Source organism: Vulpes vulpes, chromosome 2, assembly GCF_048418805.1.
Source record: "Vulpes vulpes isolate BD-2025 chromosome 2, VulVul3, whole genome shotgun sequence".
NCBI classification, from domain to species: domain Eukaryota; kingdom Metazoa; phylum Chordata; class Mammalia; order Carnivora; family Canidae; genus Vulpes; species Vulpes vulpes.
In genome coordinates this window covers 126,362,108-126,382,889 of record NC_132781.1, presented here as the reverse complement: position 1 = coordinate 126,382,889, position 20,782 = coordinate 126,362,108, and the positions used below count along the sequence as shown (strand labels likewise).

Genomic DNA, 20,782 nt, shown 5'->3' with positions numbered 1-20,782 from the left:
AAGACAGGTCTGAAGGCAAAAAATTCTCTCATTTTTCATTGATTTGGAAATGTCTTTATTCAACTTAATTTTATAGATTAATTTTGGTGGATATAGAATATTGATAAACATTTGTTTTTCTTTCAGCACTTTAAGCATGCCTTTCCATTGTCTTCTGGCTTTCATTATTTTTTTTTAAATTTTTATTTATCTATGATAGTCACATCAGAGAGAGAGAGAGAGAGGCAGAGACACAGGCAGAGGGAGAAGCAGGCTCCATGCACCGGGAGCCCGACGTGGGACTAGATCCCGGGTCTCCAGGATCGCGCCCTGGGCCAAAGGCAGGCGCCAAACCGCTGCACCACCAAGGGATTCCTGGCCTTCATTATTTTAGATGAGAAGCCAGTCATTAATTGTAACCGTTATATAGAATGTGTCATTTTACTTTTTTTTTTTTCCTCTTGATTTCAACATTTTGACTGTGATAGGCCTAAGTTTTGATCTCTTTATATTTATCCTATTTGGGACTTGCTGAAATTCTTGAATATACTGAGTAATTTTTAAAAATCAAATGATACATTTTAGGCCATTATTTCTTGAAATAGTTTTTCTGTCTATTTTTTCTCTCCTTTATTTTTGGTATTTCTACTGCCTATGTTTTGGCATGCTTGCCACCTCAGAGACCGTGACTCCATTTTTCATCAATATTTTTTCTCTACTTCTATTGTTAAGGTTTATTGATCTTTCTACAAATTTACTAATTCTTGCTTATGCATCCCCAAAGCTACTTTTGAACATCTCTAATGAATTTTTTATTTGAGTTATGCTTGTCAACTACATAATTTCTATTTGAAATATATATCTTTGTCTATGTCCATGTCTATTTACTGAAAATTTCTATTTGTTTACTTATTGTTATTATACTTTCCTTTAATGATTCAAATATGGTTTTCTTTCATATTTGAACATTTTTAAAACAGCTGCTTCAAGTCTGTGAAATCTAACATCCAGAGGCACTTAGATAGTTTCCATTGACTTTTCTTTCCCTCTGAGTATAGGTTATACCTTCCATTGACTTTGCATGTTTCATAATTTTTGTTGAAGGTTGGAAATTTTGGATAATGATTTCACTAAAAAAATTTTTTTTTTGCTTATTTGCTTACTTATTTTATTGCTTACTTGCATCTTTGGCTGGGCTAACTCTCTGATATCTTGCTATCCCATAGTATGCAGCTATCAGTGTTGTCTGCTATGGAAATGTTTATAGCAGTTGGCCAAAAATTAGACACAGTTTTTGCTCAAACACCTCAGGCTAGTAAAGCTTCCATTGCCTGCAGTTAGGCCTGTATATACTGGGTAGGGCACTCAAAATTCTGGATATATTTACATCTAGCCCAGCATTTACTTTCCACTGGGATTGTTTTCATTTGTGCTTGCTTGCTTGCTTTTCAAAAAAAGGTGGTTTTATTAAAGCACAAGGACAGGACCTGTGGGCAGAAAGAGCTGCTTCATGTGTGTTTTCTAAGTGCTTGTGCACAGTCTTATGGTCAGCTAAAACTTTGTGAATTGCTTGGTCCCTCTTTGCTCTCTGCTGCCCATGTATGAAGACTCAGCCAGAAATACGCTTGCCTCAACCATGCTACAAATTCAGGCCACTGTCTTTATTCTTAGTGAATGAAGATCATGGCATCCAATGAAAACATCTCTGGATATGATGTTGCCCACTACTCTAAATTACTTTAATAAGGACGGTGCAGTTGCTGATCCTCAGAGTAGCCTGCCCTATGAAAGCAGACCCTCCATACCAATCAAGCAACAGGAGTAAGATGGCAATATCCCTAAACAAGAACATCACAGACCCTCACCATCATCATTGTTTCAATTCAAAATTTAGCATTTTTCAAACATAAATGCTAGTCAAATTGACATAGACTATTTGTCAATTTCCAGAGTGCTATAACAGTTGTTTTGGTCAGTTTTGTCTCAATTTATAGTTGTTTTCTGGATAAAGGATTTGCTGATCTCCTTATTCAGCCACAGCCTTAGGTGCTACTTCTCAGGGTAATTTTATATTGATTTCAAAACCAGACAAAAATAATTAAAAAGAGAAAAGTATACACTCATTTTACTTATGAAAATAGTTTCAAATTTTCTAAATAAAATACTAACTATTCAAATTAAAGAGTGTATTAAAAATGTATTATGGTTAGGTATGATTTACCCTAAGAAAACATTAATAGTTTAACATTAGCAAATTTATCAAGAAATTTATTACATTAATAGACTTAAAAAGAAAAAGTCAGAAAATTATTTCGACAGCTATAGAAGACATTTGATTTTCATTAAAACAGATTCAGGAGATTAAGAATAGAAAGGAATTTTCTAAACCTGCTAAAGTTTATTTAAAAATACCCACAGTAAACATACTTAATGGAGAAACCTTAGATATATATTCCTTTTTAATATATGAAGATAAGGCAATCTGATGTTCATTATTATCATTATTATTATTATTGTTTAACTATGGAATTCTAGATTCTGGCCAATGATATAAGAAAAGGAGAAGATATAATGGAGTGATAAAATGGAAAAGGAAGTTATAAAACACCTATTATCTCCTATTATGCAGATAATGTGATCAACTACCAAGAAAAAATGATGAGTTAATAGATAAACTATCAGAATTAACAGAAGATATAATAAAGCTATTCAATGTAAGATCAACCTGTAGAAACCAATAGAATTTCTCTATACCAACAATAACCAGATAGAAATACCATAAACAACAAAAAAACAAACAAAATATCAGTAAAATCACAAATTTTCTAGGTATTAGCAAAAAGTATAAAAATCTGTGGAAAACGCTTAATAGATTTCATAAAGTACACAGAAATTATTATGAATAGTATTAATGATAAGGTATTCTGTGCTCTTGAGTTGGGCAAATTAATATTAAAAAGTCAATTTTACTCAAATTTATTTATAAATTCTTTGTACCCCTAATCACTTCAGGTTTCCAAACTCAAGTTGGATTTTTCATAAACTCAATAAACTTTTTATTTCTAATATACAAGAAAATATACATCTATGTATAGGTAGGTCAACTTGGAGAAAGATGATTTAAGAAAGGTGACCTGCTTAACTAGTTATTAAAGGAATGAGCTCATCTGAATAAGGAGCTCAGAAATTCACATATATACACATATGAACATAATATCCTACACAGTTGGCAACCTAACTCAATGAGAAACATTGAATAAATGAGTCAATTAAAAAATGAAAGTCCCTAGATGGACCAAATACATTAAAGATTGTGAGGAATTGAACTATGGGTGATAGAAATGAAAATGGTGAAAAGAAGTCATATTTGAGATACACTTTGGAGACAATACCAATGAGAGTTGTTGATGGATTGGATATTAGAGTTGGAAAGTTAAAAAAATGACATGTTAGTGAAGAAGGAATTGATGATGCAAGAGAGAAAGGATGTCTGTAGTAGGAGGAAAATTCTTGAACAAGAAGAACACCTTATCCTGAAAGTGAGCCTCAGGGTTGATTTTTGATGGGAGGAATCTAAGCAGAGAAAGTGGGTAGATTTTTCTCTCTTATGGTGAAGAGAAAGTAACAACAAAAACAGTTTAATTACATGAGCGCATTCAAACACAAACAAGTAAAAATCTAAGCAGAAATTACGCGAAAGGCCCACAGTCAAATGTGAACAACCTTAATTTATAAGTATTTTCCTCGGTAGCAAAACAAGTAACCATAAGAACTTAAGAGGTAAAAATCATAATATAGGCATGAAATGATAACAGAAAGGTATAAAGGTTCAGAATTCCAAAATTTTCTTCCTTAAAAATCTTATTTGATCAAATTTAGTAAATGTGTGTCTACACGTGAAAACATCTGACTAGCAAATTTAGAAATTCTTTTGTTAGAATTGGTATGGGTGTGTATTTCATTTTTTTGTTTGTCATTTGCTTGTATTTTATATCTTAAAACATCATGATCAGTTTTTCTTGAAGGAGAAAGATGGGGAGGAGAGGATGGAGAAGGAGAATAGATCTTAGTGAATGAGTCCGTCTCTAAATGTGACAAAGCAGAATTGGAATTTACCGGGAAACTTTTCTGACCTCCACAGATTTTGTAAAACACAGAAGCTGCTTGCTTTTGTTCAGATAAAGGATTTGCAGTGATAGGCCAATTGAGGGGTGACTGTGTTACTCTTTTAAAAGTGAGACTGGTTGAGTTAAAGCAAAGAATTTGGTTGAGTAGATTTACTGTGGAAACTGAGATTCTCAGACATTCCTGAGTAACGTTTACAGGGAAAAATTTTAGCGTGGTTAATCCAGGGATGTTATGGTAATTTGGGTGTGCCTCCTCTGACTGATCACTTTAATTATGTGTCAGGGAGAGGAGAGGAGGAAGAGAAAGAAGATATGGGAGAAGAAGCTCCCTGGGAGATTGGAGAGATATGAGTAGTTGTGAGGATTCCTAGTGATAACCCCCGGCTTTGTCAACAGCTTACTGTGACGGAGTGTAAGCTAGAAATGTCCCTCAATCTGGGTCTAGCATTTTAATTTATTTATAGAAATAAAAAAATTGTATAAATTAAGAAAATTACAAAGTAAAATCATTGTGTGGTGGCTTGCATCTGTACAGTTTCTTTCATTTTATTCCCTTTTTATTAAAAAATTTAATAAATTTATTAATAACATTTTTTTAACCACAGAATACTCTTCTGAAACAAATATTAGCCTGTATTCCAATCTGCAAAATAGATGTAAACAAGCAACTTTAGGTGAGTTAGGGAAACTCTCTAGGTGTCAGAAAGAACATGCAGGAGAATGTGAAGGAAAAAAAGAAAAAATAAAATGAATCAGACACCTGCTAACATATGTTGAATACTGTATCTGGCTTTTAAGAGTTAGTTTCTCATTTGATCCATATTCCATCTCACAGATGAAAAAATTGAGACCCAGAGAGAGAGACATAAATTGTCCCAGTGACACAGAGTGTAAGAATTCTGACATTTGAACTTAGTTCTGAAGTTCCATGACGGCTCTTGTTGAAGCTGAGGCAGGCCAGGAGGGATGAGAAATGGCCATGGAAGGCAGATCTCACACTCCCTCACTCCACCTCCTAGTGTCTGTCAGTGCCCAAAGTGGTTTCTGAGAGTCGGGTCATGGGTTGGGCATATGGACAAGCTGTACCAGATATTTAGCCCACCCCTGGACTAAGCCATGTTCCCTCCCTTCTAAGTAGTTGGCTTCACAACAGGTATGACCTAGTAATTAGGAAACAAACAAACAGTTCTAAGTAGAGTCAAACATAATCTTGAAAGCAGATATGACAAGTTGACTTCAGATAATCTCACCTTGTCTGAGGCAGTGGCCCGGGAGGCTCTCGTTAAATAACTGGCCCTTTTCTGGGATTTTGCTTCTTTCTCCCTGAAAGAGTGGGAAGTAGCATAGCTTAGACATGCTTTCCCAATTTCAAGGATAATAATATACATGTCAAACTTAATTTTGACTCTTATCCTCAGCTAACTCTAGTATATCAGAAGTAGAGGTAGATATGTGCAGAAATGACCTAAGTTACCATAAACTCTTCTCAGTGCTGAAAAAAATCTCAGACATGGCTCTACAGAAAGCAGGAATCTCTTCTTTTAACTGCACAACCAACAGACTAGTCCTCCACCCATTTAACTGCTTCCAACATCCCGGTGGTCACCAACTCTAAAAGCCATCTCTACCGTCATTGGAATAGTCTCTTTGAAGGACTATATTCACACTGAACCAAAATCTATCTGCCTGTTTTGGTTCTGGTTCTAAACTCTAAGGTCCCACAGAGCAAATTCAGTTATTTGAAGATAGTTTTTATGCCTTGTACATCTCCTTTCCAGTATTAGAAACCAAGTTTACTCCAACATAACTTAAATAGGTAACAAAAATAATAATTGAGTGATTTCAAAGAGATAAACTACCTTGTATGTTTCAAGACATTTTATTTTTGTTTTAAATTATTTTTCAGTAAATATACTATATTCATATTCATAGTTTTAGTCTCCTATCAGGGCATCCCATATAACAAGAAGGAAGTTTTATAATAATATATCTGCTGGTTTACATTCAGCTTTCAAGAGAATAAGAGAATTGCTCAGCTTGCCCTGGGTCTCCCCCATCCCCATCCCCTAAGTCTTGCCCTTTTCTTCCAACCTCCACAATTTCTTCACTAGGAGCAGCATGATGATTACAGCTTCATTATCCCAAACTTATTGACTATGTCAAATTAAATCCCCTGAGACATACCACTTGGCATTTAAAAAGCTAATTATAACATAATTATCTTAAATGGATAAGCTTAGTATTGGCTTGGTATTAGTGTTGAAGTTTTGATAGTGGTCAGAAAACAAAGATGACCTCCTTGTTCAAAAACAAACTAGAACACTTTGAGTTGAGGATTTTTGGTTGATGCCAAGCCTTCTTCCACCTTTGGGTGTCCCTGAAGAGAAGGAAACCAAACTAAGAAGCATTGCATACATGTCGGTGAACTTTCAGGACACTCACCCTTCCGGAGCTGCGGGGAGGTGGAAGCTAAAATCAATTCTTTAGACCATCTTATCCTAGTGTAATCCTAGATGTCTAGAGGAACTGGCAGCTCATAGGGTCAGGGTGTGTCCTGCTTAAATCCTTCTACTGGTTGGCTGCCATAAGGAGAGTTTGATATCATTCCTAGGGGGCTTTTCTCAGGCCTGAGTATACAACAGAGTCAGGGCTTAAGAGACCCAAGAATTCTTTTTTCCCAGAGTTAGGAAACTCAAAGTGGAACTACATCTTCAAAAGACTATTAAGTGCTACAGAAGGTATTAACTCTGGATCCTCTGGAATGTTTTGGAATGCCATTTGAGTGATTATTAAAATTTTTTCAAGTAGGTGGCATTTATCCAACTTCACCTGAAAATTGGTGTCAGACTGATCTGCTAAGCATTTTTATTTAACCTTTCAGATTCAAAAAAATATATTTGACAGAATATAAAAAGAATACATTCACTAGTCCAGAGGATAGCTGGTAACTCAAACACTTAAAGAGAGATTTTACTCACAACATCATTTTGCAGGTGGCACATCTATTGATGAATGCTATTCCATCGGGGCTTTGAAAAAGTTTTTTATCTTGGGAACAAAATAATTTTCCATTTTTCATCAATGCCCGATATTCATTACATGTTTCCTAAGGAAAAGATGAAAAAAAGCGTGTTTACTGAAATCTCATCAAAGCAAGACTTTACCTTCTAAGAACTTCCTTGAGCAATATTATTTAATGACCAATACTTGCTTTGTAGGAAGCCATTCACTCAATTGACACAAATAATCACAATCAAAAACAATGACTGGATCATCTGTTGGAGATTGCAAATATACTTAAAAAGCATTCATCCAAAAACAATTAGTGAAATGGAAAGACCTGACCTTTATTCCAGGGTTGTCATTTACAAGCCCAATAGCCTTAGCGAATTATCTTCTCAATGGCTAACTTACCCTGTCTGTAAAAATAGAGGATATAATTTCATATGTTCCGTATGTATTATGAGGATTAAGTATTGTAAGCATGTAAAACTTTCAAAGTGCTTGATACATAGTAATAATATTTTACATTATCCTCCTCCCCCTTTCTTTCTCCTTTATTATTGTTGTTGTTATTATTATTGGAATATGACACATATAAAATACCTAGCACACAGTAGGTCAATACTAATTGCTGTCAAAAGGAACATGAAAAGATTGCTGAAAAGGTTAATTCAATATATTTCATGGAAGGCTTGCTATATGTCACTCTTTTCTAGGAACTTAAAACCAATGGTGCATTTGCATTAGCTCTCAAAGTACTGATTTAATGATATATTTCCTATTAGTTTAGAAAATCCACTGGGTCTTTAAAGCAAGCCTTTGGAATCTAAGTTTTGTGAGTTTTTTGGTTTTATTTTGATTTTGCAAAAAAAAAAAAAACTGCTTCAAGGTGTTTGCATCAGGAAAAAAGAAATTAGGGTGCTGGGGTTGCTCATTTGGTTAAGCAGCTGCCTTTGGCTCAAATCATGATCCCAGGGTCTTGGGATCGAGTTCTGCACTGGGCTCCCTGCTCAGTGGCAAGTTTGCTTCTCCCTCTGCCCCTCCACCCACATGTGTTTTTTTTTTCTCTCTCTCTCTCCTCCCTCTCTCCCTCAAATAAATACATAAATAAAAATATTTTTAAAAAATAGAAAAGAAGCAAGAAATTATTATTATTTTGAAAAGAAGAAAGAAATTAAATCAAGCCTTTGCTCTAAATCTGACAAATACAACCTCTTTTAAAGAACTGATTATAGAATTCTGTCCAGCCTCAAAATTAATAAGTTAGGAAACAACAAGTGTTGGTGGGAATGTGGAAAAAGGGGAAACCTAGTACACTACTGGTGGGAATGCAAGCTGGTGCAACCACTCTGGAAAACAGTACAGAGATTCCTCAAAAAGTTAAAAGTAGAGCTACCCTACAATGCAGCAGTTACACTACTAGGTATATATCCCTAAGATATGAATACAGTGATAGGAAGGGGCACCTGTCCCTCAATGTTTATAGCAGCAGTATGCACAACAGCCAAACTATGGAAAGAGCCCAGATGTCCATTAACAGATGAATGGATAAAGAAGATGTCTATCTATCTGTCTATCTATCTATCTATCCATCCATCCACAACAGAATATTACTCAGCCATCAAAAAATGAAATCTTGTCATTTGCGATGGAACTAGAGTGTATTATGCTAAGCGAAATAAGTCTATCAGAGAAAAACAATTATCATATAATTTCACTCATGTGTAGAATTTAAGAAATAAAACAGGAGCACAGAGGAAGGGAGGGAAAAAATAAGTTGTAATCAGAGAGGGAGACAAACATAAAAGACTGTTAACCATAGGAAACAAACTGAGGGGTGCTGGAGGGAAGGAGTTTGGGGATGGAATAACTGCTTGATGGGCATTACGGAGAGCACATCACATGATGTAATGAGCACTGGGTGTTAACAAACCACTGAACTCTACCCCTGAAACAATAATATACTATATGTTAATTGAATTAAAAAAAAGAATTCTGTCCAGCTTCCTATATCTTTATAATAATCATTCAATCAGCCAACAAAAACTCATTATGATATTAATTTACTTTGTTAGGTGCCACGGGTATAGCTAGGTGCATGGATATGGCACTAAGGCAGAAGCATTCTTGCCTAAACTGTGCTTACTGTCGAATGGATTATGATGTACTTCACCTCGCCTCTTAAACATGGGACGCAGTTGGTAGCACTTGCAGAATGATTAATGGTGAAGAAGAAGAAATAAATAATATCAGAGACCAGCCCTGGGAAATTTTACTCATGGTGACCTACTAAAATATCTCTAATACTTTTATCACCACCCAGTGATCTTATCTGAGTAGCATAGCAATAATTTTGGGCAACAGCCTGACGACTGGGCCTCTTGAGATGTGTCTCAGTCTCTGGTTTTACAGTTTTTTTTTTAAAGATTTTATTTATTTATTCATGAGAGACACAGAGAAAGAGAGGCAGAGACATAGGCAGAGGGAGAAGCAGGCTCCATGCAGGGAGCCCGAAGCAGGACTCGATCCCAGGACCTGGGGATCATGCCCTGAGCTGAAGGTAGACACTAAGCCACTGAGCCACCCACGTGTCCCTCTGATTCTATGGTATCTTATGCCAACATTGCAAGTTACTGCTCAGCTCACCAGATATAACTGATTCTATAAAGTCTAGATAAAACTTTGTCATAGAATCAGAGAAGAGTCTGGTGTTTTTTTGTGATAGAATAATATCCCTTGTGAGGGAGGTCTTAAAGAAAGTATTGAAAACAAAGATTTATGAAACATTAGAATGAAGCTTTTAAAAGGTTTTAGTGGTCAGTTGAAAAAGAACATTACCAATTAGGATAATTCCTGCATTGGACTTCTCCAGTGTCACAATGAGATGAATGCCTAATTCCTAGAAAGACCCACTTTTTTTTTTTTTTAACAGATGGACAACCAAGACCCAGAGAGAAGGTCAATATTAATTAGTTTAAGTAGTTAAGATAGAATACAATGCTGTTTTTCTGAGTTACAAAATAATCCAACGTATTCTCTTGGCAAAAACAGGAAAAGGCCATACAAATTGAAAGCAGGAGGTGGGTTTTCTCTCAGGAGGTTTCTCTCGGAAACAACGTCCTCTCAATTACCAATGAGGGAGGGTTGAAACAGGAACAGATCTACACCAAAACAGCATCCTGAGGTAGGGGGATGACTTTTCAGCAAGTGTTTACTTGCAGTCCACCTTCTAGTCTTTGGCTTATTTCCATTTTGTTTTGTTATTGTTGCTGTTGCTTGTGTTTTCTCCCGGTGTCTCAGAACAACTCAAGCCGTCCAGGGCCCAACTCCTTCCTTCACTGGCTGGGATGTACCCATTGCCCTCTACCGTCCCTCCTCCAATAGCACAATAAAATCCCCCAGGAGCTGGCATCAACCGCACTCTGTGTTAGAGCACTAACAAGGTCCTTTTGGCTTTATAATAACCCTTCTGTGATGACAAATTCAAGTATATGGTAAAGATCCTTGGAGATCACCACAGTACTTTTCCATGCTGTGCTGGCTCATGATTATATCATTCAACATGCTTTTCTGGCACCAGTAAGAACTCAATCTACTGAATTTGGAAAATAAAAATTCCAGCACTGTAAGAAAGACTAAATCAATACTTTTAACTTCTGACAAAATTTACATAGACGGTTGTAAGAAATATTTCCAGACACATAGTTATTTCTTTGTGTCCTTCTTGTTCATACCAGCATCAAGGGTGGCTATATTTATTTTAAAAATATTTTCCAGTGAAATAGATTTTAATGGTATAAAAAGTCACAGTTGCAAAATTAGAAATATCCACCAGAATCACCACCCATTATCAAAGACTCTGAAAAAGAAGATTATGGCTTTATGCACAGTAAGATTTACACAATACTCTTCTTTTGCTAGTAAGCAACTAACATGCTAGTAAGCATGTTTTTTGATTCCCCCCAATCCAACTTTTTTTCTACTCTACTCTACTCTACTACCCTACTTATCCCATAGAGGTTTATTGAGTCTCTCCTTACACAGCAAATTTAGATGAAATAATATAAGCTATGATGAAATTTCCTAGAACATTCCTGAAATGTTTCTTTAAAAAAATTGTTACAGAAAAAATATAGCAAGAGAGTATTTTAACAATAGTTCTATGAGTTTCATTATAGAAAAGGGTTGTTTTATTGTTTTATCATTTTAATGTTCACAGCTTTTAAGAGACATAGCCCATATTTGCTATATATCTAGCACTGTTTAAGTGCTGTATTAATGGCATAGGTGTGTGTGTGTGTGTGTGTGTGTGTGTGTTTGGCTCTGGACTTATTTTTTCCAAATTGATAAAAAATAACTTCTATAGGAAATTTTTCTTTTATTGCTTAAACCAAAGATATCTAAGTGTTGGCTAAGCACCCTCCTGAATCAAGGCCTCTACCATTCCAGGTTCTTCTATCTTCAGGACTTACTCCCTTCAGATCCTTGTTCTAATACTATCTTTTCAGAGCAAACTTACTTGACTATCCTAAGAAGAACTGATACCACCTCCATCCTCAGAAATTCCTATCTTCCTTCCTCCTTCATTTTCCTCTTAGCTCTAATCATTATTTAATGTGCTATATATTTTACTAATTTCTTTATTAACTTATCTGTTTTCCTCCACTAAGGTGTAAGTTCCCCCAAGGACAGGATTCTTGTCTATTTTCCTTATTTTCCAATATCCCCAACAACTCAAACAGGGTCTGACTGATAGATGACAGATGCTCACTAAATATTTAGTGAATGAAATATATACACTGACTATATACAAGGTCCAGACAACCCCTTTATCCACAACGACCACAAGAACACTTATTTCTGCTTTCTATGTCTGTCATGACTTGTCAGTTGTTAAATCGAATAATACTAGTTCACTGGTTTGTTTTTGGAATTTTAGAGCACTCCTTTAGCATGACAGATTGCCTCTTGCAGACATCCACCATCATTAATCCATGGATAGATGTGTGTGTGTTTGCATGTCCATGAGTGATTCATGTCTTTCTTCATAAAGACCTGTTTCTGTGTTTTTAACAAAAGCTATTAGTACCTATCAGTATAATATGTATGTATTATTAATGCGAAGGTGTTGGCCACAGGCCATTTTACTTTAGAGATCTTGGAATGGATTCAATGAACAGAAAAAGCAGGACTAACCTGATTTTCATCCTCACTGGCAGCATCTGGGACAAAAATACAGAAACTAAAGTTAAGGGAATGTAAACTATTCAACAAATAAACAATTCACTCAGTGCAGTGCCTGCTTATTTTAATGGCGGCACATTATAAAACCACAAATTATTTTTGAACACATTAAAATTTACCATGGCAAACAAAATGAGGGCACTGCACCAGGAAACCAGTACATATGTTCACAGAGGTCTAGTCACTCATAAAGGTCTAATTACTTTGGAAAATAATACTCGTACTTTTTTACCCCCCTCAAAATATTTAATTTCAAAGAGATCCTTTCACAGCAAAGTAAAAAGACTTCTTTTAAAATTATAATATAACAAATATCGAATAGCATATCAATTATAATTTAAAAGTATAATTAATGTAGCATAAAGTTTATATTATATATACTCATAAAATGAAATATTTTGAAATCTGTCAACTCTGTCTCCTTATTACCGCTACAAAAATCAGAGGTCTGACAAAAATTAAGATTCATTAAAATCATAGGCTATTATACTGTTTCATTAACAGACTGCTTTTTGTATGTACACACTTATCTTAGGAAAGTGAGCATCATTTATGTATAATGATCTTCTGACTCTGAGACCTTCCTTTAAAAAATACAAATGCTTCAGAGCAAGACTGAGTTTGGCAACTCATGTTCCCTTCAAATTCAAACAGCAAAAAACAAAAAAACAAAAACAAAAACACACACACAAAAAAACCAAATTCAAACAGCAGCTACAAAAACCTACCTTCTACTTCCCACAAAAGTCTCTTAGCCTTTAGGAGAAATGCTTTCAACCCATTTAGGATTTGATAACACAAAATAAAATATTGCTAGAAGGTACTACTACTTTAAAATAAGAATAGATGATTGAAGTTGACTTTTTAATAGCTAGTTTATAAATATAGTATTATTCTTTATAAAATATACGTCTAAGTTTTAAATATCTATTATATATGTAATTCTTGTCAGTATGAATTGATATGCTTGGTGAGGGGAAGATGGAGAAGAATCTATTAGCTTTTCAGAACTAATATAGATTTAATAGAAAGAATTCTCATGGATAAAAATTCAGATTACATCAAACTACTTGCCACTTTTAAAGATAACAACATACTTATTAAGCCACATATATAATTCTTCAAAACTCTGTGTCTGGCAAGATATTTCAAGATTATACACACACACGTACATATATACATACAAACATATTAAGAGTAAGGGGAAGGAGACAAGTCCTTGACCAGGACTTTGCCATGTGTGGCAAGAGGCTTAGATTATATGCAAATTGCTCACCTTGTATGAGGCAAAGAGCCAGGGTCAGAAGCATTGGCACTTTGGCTATCTTCATGTTGAAGATGATGTAAGTCGGTTACAAGTCTGATCCTTGCATTGCTCACCAGCTGGTGCTCTAAGACTGAACCCATGGAGATGCAGCTCACTTTTTATATACTGGCAAATACTGGTGACACCCACAACAACAACCAACATTACAAAACCAGTTGTTCTGGGTCATGCTACACTTAATATACCACATCAATTTAGTTTCCATCCTTCAGTATCCTGTCAAGGAGGCAGATTTGAACAGATAGTGTCTATTTCCACAGTTCTAATACATTTTCATGATACCTCTCCCAAAAGGCAATAGATTGAGCCCAAGAACTTTATTAATGTTTAAAACTCCATACCTCTATGTAAAAACTGAATTTTTCACCAGAACCAGACATATAACTTTGCAGACAAACATGTTTCTAACTGGGCTCCTTTCATAAATGGGTGGGGAGGGACGAAGGCAGATGGGCTATCCTACTAGTCAGGTAGAGACTTACAGATTCTCACATCTGGAGAGAGTTGCTTAGAGTAAGAGAAGCTAAATTCTAGTTGCTTCCATCTGCAAGTGTTTTGAAGTGTCTCAATCCAGTGCCACAGATAATGTACAAGTTAGAGTTAACAAGCCAAAGAGATAACCCAGCAAGATTTTAATTTTGAGTACAGGGGGAGACCAAAATTCAGAGAAGGAACAATGACTTTTCCAAGAGCACACAGTTTAGATGGAAGAGGCAGGGGTGGTACTTTTAACTCCATATACTGCTTCCATCACACATTAGTAAAGGTAGAAACCATGTGAAATCAAAGCTTATACATAACACTTAAAGATTCTTTTATTAAAAAAAAAACTTTTATTTATTTATGAGAGACACAGAGAGAGAGAAAGGCAGGGACATGGGCAGAGGGAGAAGCAGGCTCCCTGCAGGCAGCCCAGTGTGGGACTTGATCCTGGGACTCCTGGATCACTCCCTGACCCAAAGGCAGATGCTCAACTGTTGAGCCACCGAGGCGTCCCAATACTTAAAAAATTCTTTTTTTTTTTCAGAAATATTACTTAATATTTTATATCTAATTGATAATTCAAGTTTCTTTTTTTTGTAAATTTATTTTTTATTGGTGTTCAATTAGCCAACATATAGAATAACACCCAGTGCTCATCCCATCAAGTGCCCCCCTCAGTGCCCATCACCCAGTCACCCCCACCCCCCACCCACCTCCCCTTCCACCACCCCTAGTTCATTTCCCAGAGTTAGGAGTCTCTCATGTTTCTGTCTCCCTTTCTGATATTTCCCACTCATTTTTCCACCTTTCCCCTTCCAATACTTAAAAATTCTTTTTTTTTTCAATACTTAAAAATTCTTAATCTGAAGGACATTTTCTATTCTAAAGTCTTATCTTTTGGTGTAATCAAACATGGTAATTATAAGCATTAGAGACTCAAGCTTTAACTTCCCACAGCCCATCACTCCCCAAACTATATTTTGAAAAATTTGGCTTCATCAGTTTTCCCCTAAATTAAGTTTACTCCTGTATTGACTCACTGTTTAGTCTCCTATGAAGGAAAGAAAGAATAAAATATTTTAAAATACAAATATATCAATGTAACATTTTTCCAGTGAAAGTATCTTCTCCTTAGTTCCTTCTTCCATTTTACAAGTAATGCCTTTTGTCTACCAGCTTATTCTGTTCTAATAGCTCATGAAAGCACCTGAATAATTATGCAAAAATGACCGAAGCCAGAGCCAAATGGTTTGACTCCAGTACTCCAAAGGGTATCCACATCCACAGTGGGAAAGTCAGGGACTTAATGGGATCAATGTCCTTTGAAAGATTCTTCCAGAAAACTGATCTAAGGCTACCTAATTTGGGGATGATGTTAATATTCTGAATACCATCAAAGCCAGAGTATATCCTTTTCTTTTTTTGTGTGAAATAACTTATTTCCTATAAAAGTGTAATCATTGGTTTCAAGGTCTGTGCTTTGTTTCTTTCCAATGGTTTAGTAAATGAATGTCTATGGAAAGCAAGCTCAAACTACGTTACTGTTACAGATTAGAAAATTAATATCCATCATAGCTTAATAGAAAGAGAATGGAACAAGGAGTCAGGAAATTTGTTTCTATTCCTGTCTTTGCAACTGCACAGCCTAATGGAAATGACCTTGGCTTTGGCGCATGGTACACGTAGTGAACAAATCTTGACTCACAGGTTACTAGCTATGTTGCCTTGGGCAAGTCATTTATTTTTTCTCCGCCTCAGTTTCCCAATATGCTAAATAGGAGTAATGAAATTACACTGTATAATTGTTGTAAGAGTTAGAGGTAATTCGTGTGTGTGTCTGTGTGTGTAAGGCTCAGGCCAATTTTGAATACAGTGATAAGTTTTACTGTTAATGCATGCTGGTTTTGAATTTTTATGTCATTACAATGATGTAGTTGTATTATTGGGTTATTTCTAAGATACCAAGAAAAGTCAACATGTCGTGGACATTGACTTCATCAACGGATTTTAAGCTTCCTCAGCAAGCAATAACACTCCCAACACATTCTGAAGTGAAATTAAAAAGTCAAAGTTCTCTTTTTCATTTTGTTATTCTGTTCTAAACTACAATACCTAAAACAAACCAAAGCATTTGCTGTTTAAAATTTATCAAAGTTATTGCAAGATTTCAATCACCATTGATTAGCTTAGCTTTCTCTGTAAAAGTGTCTTCTGAGTATTGACACACTGGTCCTAATTTTTAATTTTTTATCTGCTCTGTCAGATTATATGAAAAGAGTCCCAAGAATACACTCTATCATTGGTAGTAAGAAAGTTTAGCGCCTTACCATAGAATTGGTGAGCTGTGAAATATGCTCAGATGAACCCTAAACCTAGCCCAACGGATAGTATTCCCACGAGTGGAAGTGGTGTGGGGGTAAAACAAAAGAACCAAGCAATTACTGTAGCTCTAAAGAATCTCTGCTATGAGGAAAGGTTGAGGAGTTGGTCTCCTTACTGGAAAAGTGCTCCTCACCAACACCCAGTATATCCTGAAATGATGAATAAGAGGTCTGGAACTGAGAGCCATTTCTATGAGGAAAGGGAGCCAAAAGAAGATTCAGTGAGCACCCCCAATATCGGAAAGGGAGCCAAAAGAAGATTCAGTGAGCACCCCCAATATCAATATTCAGTGAGCACCCCCAATACCCTCAGTATTTTTGTATTCTTGGGACTCTTTTCATATAATCTGACAGAGCAGACAGCTAGCTGTCTCTTGGTATGAGGACTCTTTCTTCATTTCCTTTCAGGAATGTTTTAAATCCAGAGGTGATTCATTACATACTCTACTAATCACTCCATGTTTCTGAAAACCACAAAATGTAAATTCAGATGAATGGGATTGAGGTTTTAGGAAACTGGGGTTTGGGTTATCAGAGTACTTTTATTGTGTGTGGTTCTGAAAACGGTTTCTTCTTTATTGTTATTTTACAATGTACCATGAAAATCTCTTTCATGCACAGGAGGGACAATGTCCTACTAACAGAATACTGTAGCTGGATCAAAAGGCTGCTGTTAGCAATAGTGACATCTAAAGCAAGTATCAACTTAAGGTTAAAGCACAGCGCCTAGCAAATAAATGCCTGTCAGGGAAAGCAAGGCCAGCAATATTCTCATCAAAGAAACCAGAGTTGCATGACAAAGGCAATAAGATAATGGGATATTGTGTAAGCCCTTTCGGCCCCTACCACAATTCCTGACTTCCCTGACCCCTGTTGTCCCTTGAGGAGAATGGATCCTGTACATCTCACTGTATCCAATGCAAACTACCAATTTTCTGTTTTCTCCTTAGCTCTTCCTGAGCCCTTGACATATCTCCACATTCTCTCATCATCTCCTCACTGTCCAAGTGCCTTTCCTTTTTTTTTTTTTGTTTGAAGTCTTTATTTAAATTCTAATCAGTTGGGGCACCATGGTTTAATAAGTTAAGTGTATCTGCCTTCAGCTCAGGTCATGATCTCAGGGTCCTGGGATTGAGCCCCAAGTCTGGTTCCCTGCTCACCTGGGACTCTGCTTCTCCCTCTCACTCTCCCTTTGTGCTCTCCCTCCCCCTCTCTCCCTCCCTCCCTCTCTCAAATGAATAAATAAAATATTTTTAAAAAATAAATTCTAATTAATTAATATTGACTTCAGGAGTAGGATTGACTCATCATTTACATATAACACCCAGTGCTCATTCCAAACAAATGCCCTTAGGAAAAAAAAAAAAGAAAGAAAACCAAACAAGTGCCCTTCTTAATACCCATTGCCCATTAAGCCCATCCCCCACTTACCTCCCTTCTAGTAACCCTCAGTTTGTTCTCTATAGTTAAGAGTCTCTTATGGTTTGTTTCCCACTCTCTCTTTGTTCCCCCTCCCCTATCCCTATGTTCATCTATTTTATTCTTAAATTCCACATGTGAGTGAAATCATATGGTATTTGTCTTTCTGTGACTGACTTATTTCACTTAGCATAATACTCTCTAGCCCCATCCACATCCTTACAAATGGCAAGACTTCATTCTTTTTGATGGCTGAGTAATATTCCATTGTGTATATATACCACACCTCTTTTATCCATTCATCACTTGATAGCCATTTGGGCTCTTTCTATAATTTGGCTATTGTTCATAATGCCGCTATAAACATCAGGGTGTATGTGTCCCTTTGAATCAGTATTTTTGTATCCGAAGTGCCTTTCCTGTAAGTCGTCCTGCTAGTCCTTGGGGGAATCCAGGAGGTACCTCTGTCCATTTACTTTTTGCTTCCCTAGGCATGTAATCCCCCACCAGGTGGTTTTCTGCAGCCCACTCGTGGCTTTCAGACTTCACCCAGGATCCTGGCTTGTTCTCATAGTTTCCCTTCATTTTCAGACTTGCCCTGCTTTTCTTGCTTTACCTCATCTTCTGGATGTCCCTCATCATCTACCTTCCTTCATTCTGGAGCCCTCCCTCATGCCCTGATCTCCCCCCCCCCCTTTCAACTTTCCTTCCTCACCCAATTTTCCTTCATCTTCAGGCTCTACTTCATATTTTGGCTTAGCCTCACTTGTCTTTTTGGATTGTCTTCCTTTTCATTGTAGAATTTTTTCTATGTTGAAATTTCCCCTTCTTTTCCTGTCTTGCAGGAATTGTGGACTGGTTTTCACCTTCCCCTCTAGCCTTGCTAGCTGGGGACTGAAGCCAGAGCTGTGGGTCCAGGGAGGCACCAAGTTCTAGGGCTCAGGAAGTCTGTGTGCCTCCCCCTCCAACCGTGTCCCTCCTCCCCACCCCCCTGCAGCGCAGACCCAACAGCCAGGCAGGCATACCTTTCCTGAAATTCCAAATGCCTTCTTTTTTTCTTCACTTCTTTTTAATTATTCATCAAACATATAGAGCCTTTTTTCGTCTCATCACAAAGGAATGGAACTAGATTTTAAGAAATACAAACTTTACAATTCAGAACATGTATCAAGTGGCCCAGTATCTAAATTCGTATCAAGGATATTGACACAGAGGGAAGCGATGAGAAAATTATAAAAGTAAACAAGGTAAGGTAACCAGTAGTGCTACTGAGAGCAAAGGTTATTCCCCATATCCGAAGTTATCAGACTACTGTTCAAATCTCTTTTTCTATGTAGGTATCCTTGATGATCACAATAGTTTAATAAATAACTATATTATAGATAAAATCACATTGCACATCTTTCAAAACAAACTGCCATTATTAGCTCTCTTGATTTGTTTATGCAATGATGTGAGGTAGTAGGTGTTTTCCTTTTCTTACCTGCCCCAAATGGTACATGAATGAGCCCCAGAGCAGGAACTAGCATGGAAAGTAATCTCGGCCTTGTCACTTTCTCACCTTGTACACCCAATGTGGCTAACCCAGGGAGTTCAGAGAGAATCCAGACAAATGGTGCTATAAACTAGGGAGAGCATGCTATTGTTAAAGTAGTTCATTCTTTGAATTCCTGCTCTCACACACTTATACAAATTCACTTATGCACACACAAACACACACACACACCCATAATGACTAGGGCAAAAACAAGTGTGTTGTGATCATGATTGGAAAGTATATGTCGGGCAGCCCCTGTGGCTGAGCGGTTTAGCACTCCCTTCGGCCCAGGTCGTGATCCTGGAGACCTGGAATTGAGTCCCACATCAGGCTCCCTGCATGGAGCCCGCTTCTCCCTCTGCCTGTGTCTCTGGCTTTCTCTCTCTCTCTCTCTGTCTCTCTCTGTGTGTCTCTAATAAAATAAATAAAATCTTAAAAAAAAAAGAAAGAAAAGTATATATCCTAATACATATGAGAAGATGAAATAATTTATTTCTTCTTTTCTTTTCTTTTTTTAAAAAAGATTTTATTTATTTATTCACGAAAGACATATTTTCTTAATTCTTGATTTCTTTTCCTATAATTCTATTTTCCCCCATTAATTTAGCAGGTCTGTATTCTCTTTTTTGAAAGACTCTAATTAGAAAATCAGCCTTTACCCATCCTCTTATCTTGCACTGTTCTGTTAACAGCTAACTTCACTCCCTCTGTGAGAATTCATTTTTGTTTGTCTACAAAAGCCAAGAAACTATAGAGATAAGCATCTCTTTTTATCTAAGAACAAGATGGGATGGGCACTGTTTGATCATAGACCCTACTATTTATAGATATAATTGTTGCTTTTATTAGATTAGGATTAAGAAAACAAGAAAGTTTCAATATCTATTTTTTAACCAGATTTTTACATTTTGGTTTATATTTGGTTCTTAAATACAATATCCCTACAGTTGATGCTACTGGAACCTCTGCTACATGACTCCAAGCTGCCCATCACCTGAAAATTCAGTACATTCCAAAGTCTCCTAGGATTCATTCTGACTATAGAAAGACAGAGTTCATGGAGCTACAGTCCTCTGAAAAAAACCACAGTGAATTAACCTTTAAGTAGCTACTAGAAGGAATTTTGGTGAAAGAATACTGCATATTTTATTTCTGAAAAATTTATATGTGTCTGTGCATACAGTAAGCAATAATTAAATTGTTATATTTATAAGCAAAATTTGGAAAATATAATTTATGTGGTTTTTTATTCATATATCTTTATAAAATTATTTGCAAAGAA

General features: G+C 36.3%; 1 protein-coding gene across 1 annotated transcript in view; it reads right to left on the bottom strand.

Annotated features, from left to right (window-relative positions):
• Positions 1-13,759, bottom strand: part of SPINK5 (serine peptidase inhibitor Kazal type 5) — a 78,526-nt gene extending 64,767 nt beyond the window's left edge. The window contains exons 1-4 of the mRNA XM_025982973.2: positions 13,630-13,759; positions 12,306-12,331; positions 7,085-7,212; positions 5,357-5,429 (exon numbers count right to left, since the gene is read on the bottom strand). Coding sequence (XP_025838758.2) covers positions 5,357-5,429; positions 7,085-7,212; positions 12,306-12,331; positions 13,630-13,684 — 282 coding nt within the window. The 5' untranslated portion in view covers positions 13,685-13,759. The remainder of the gene's footprint in view (positions 1-5,356; positions 5,430-7,084; positions 7,213-12,305; positions 12,332-13,629) is intronic.
• Between the last annotated feature and the right edge of the window lie 7,023 nt (positions 13,760-20,782).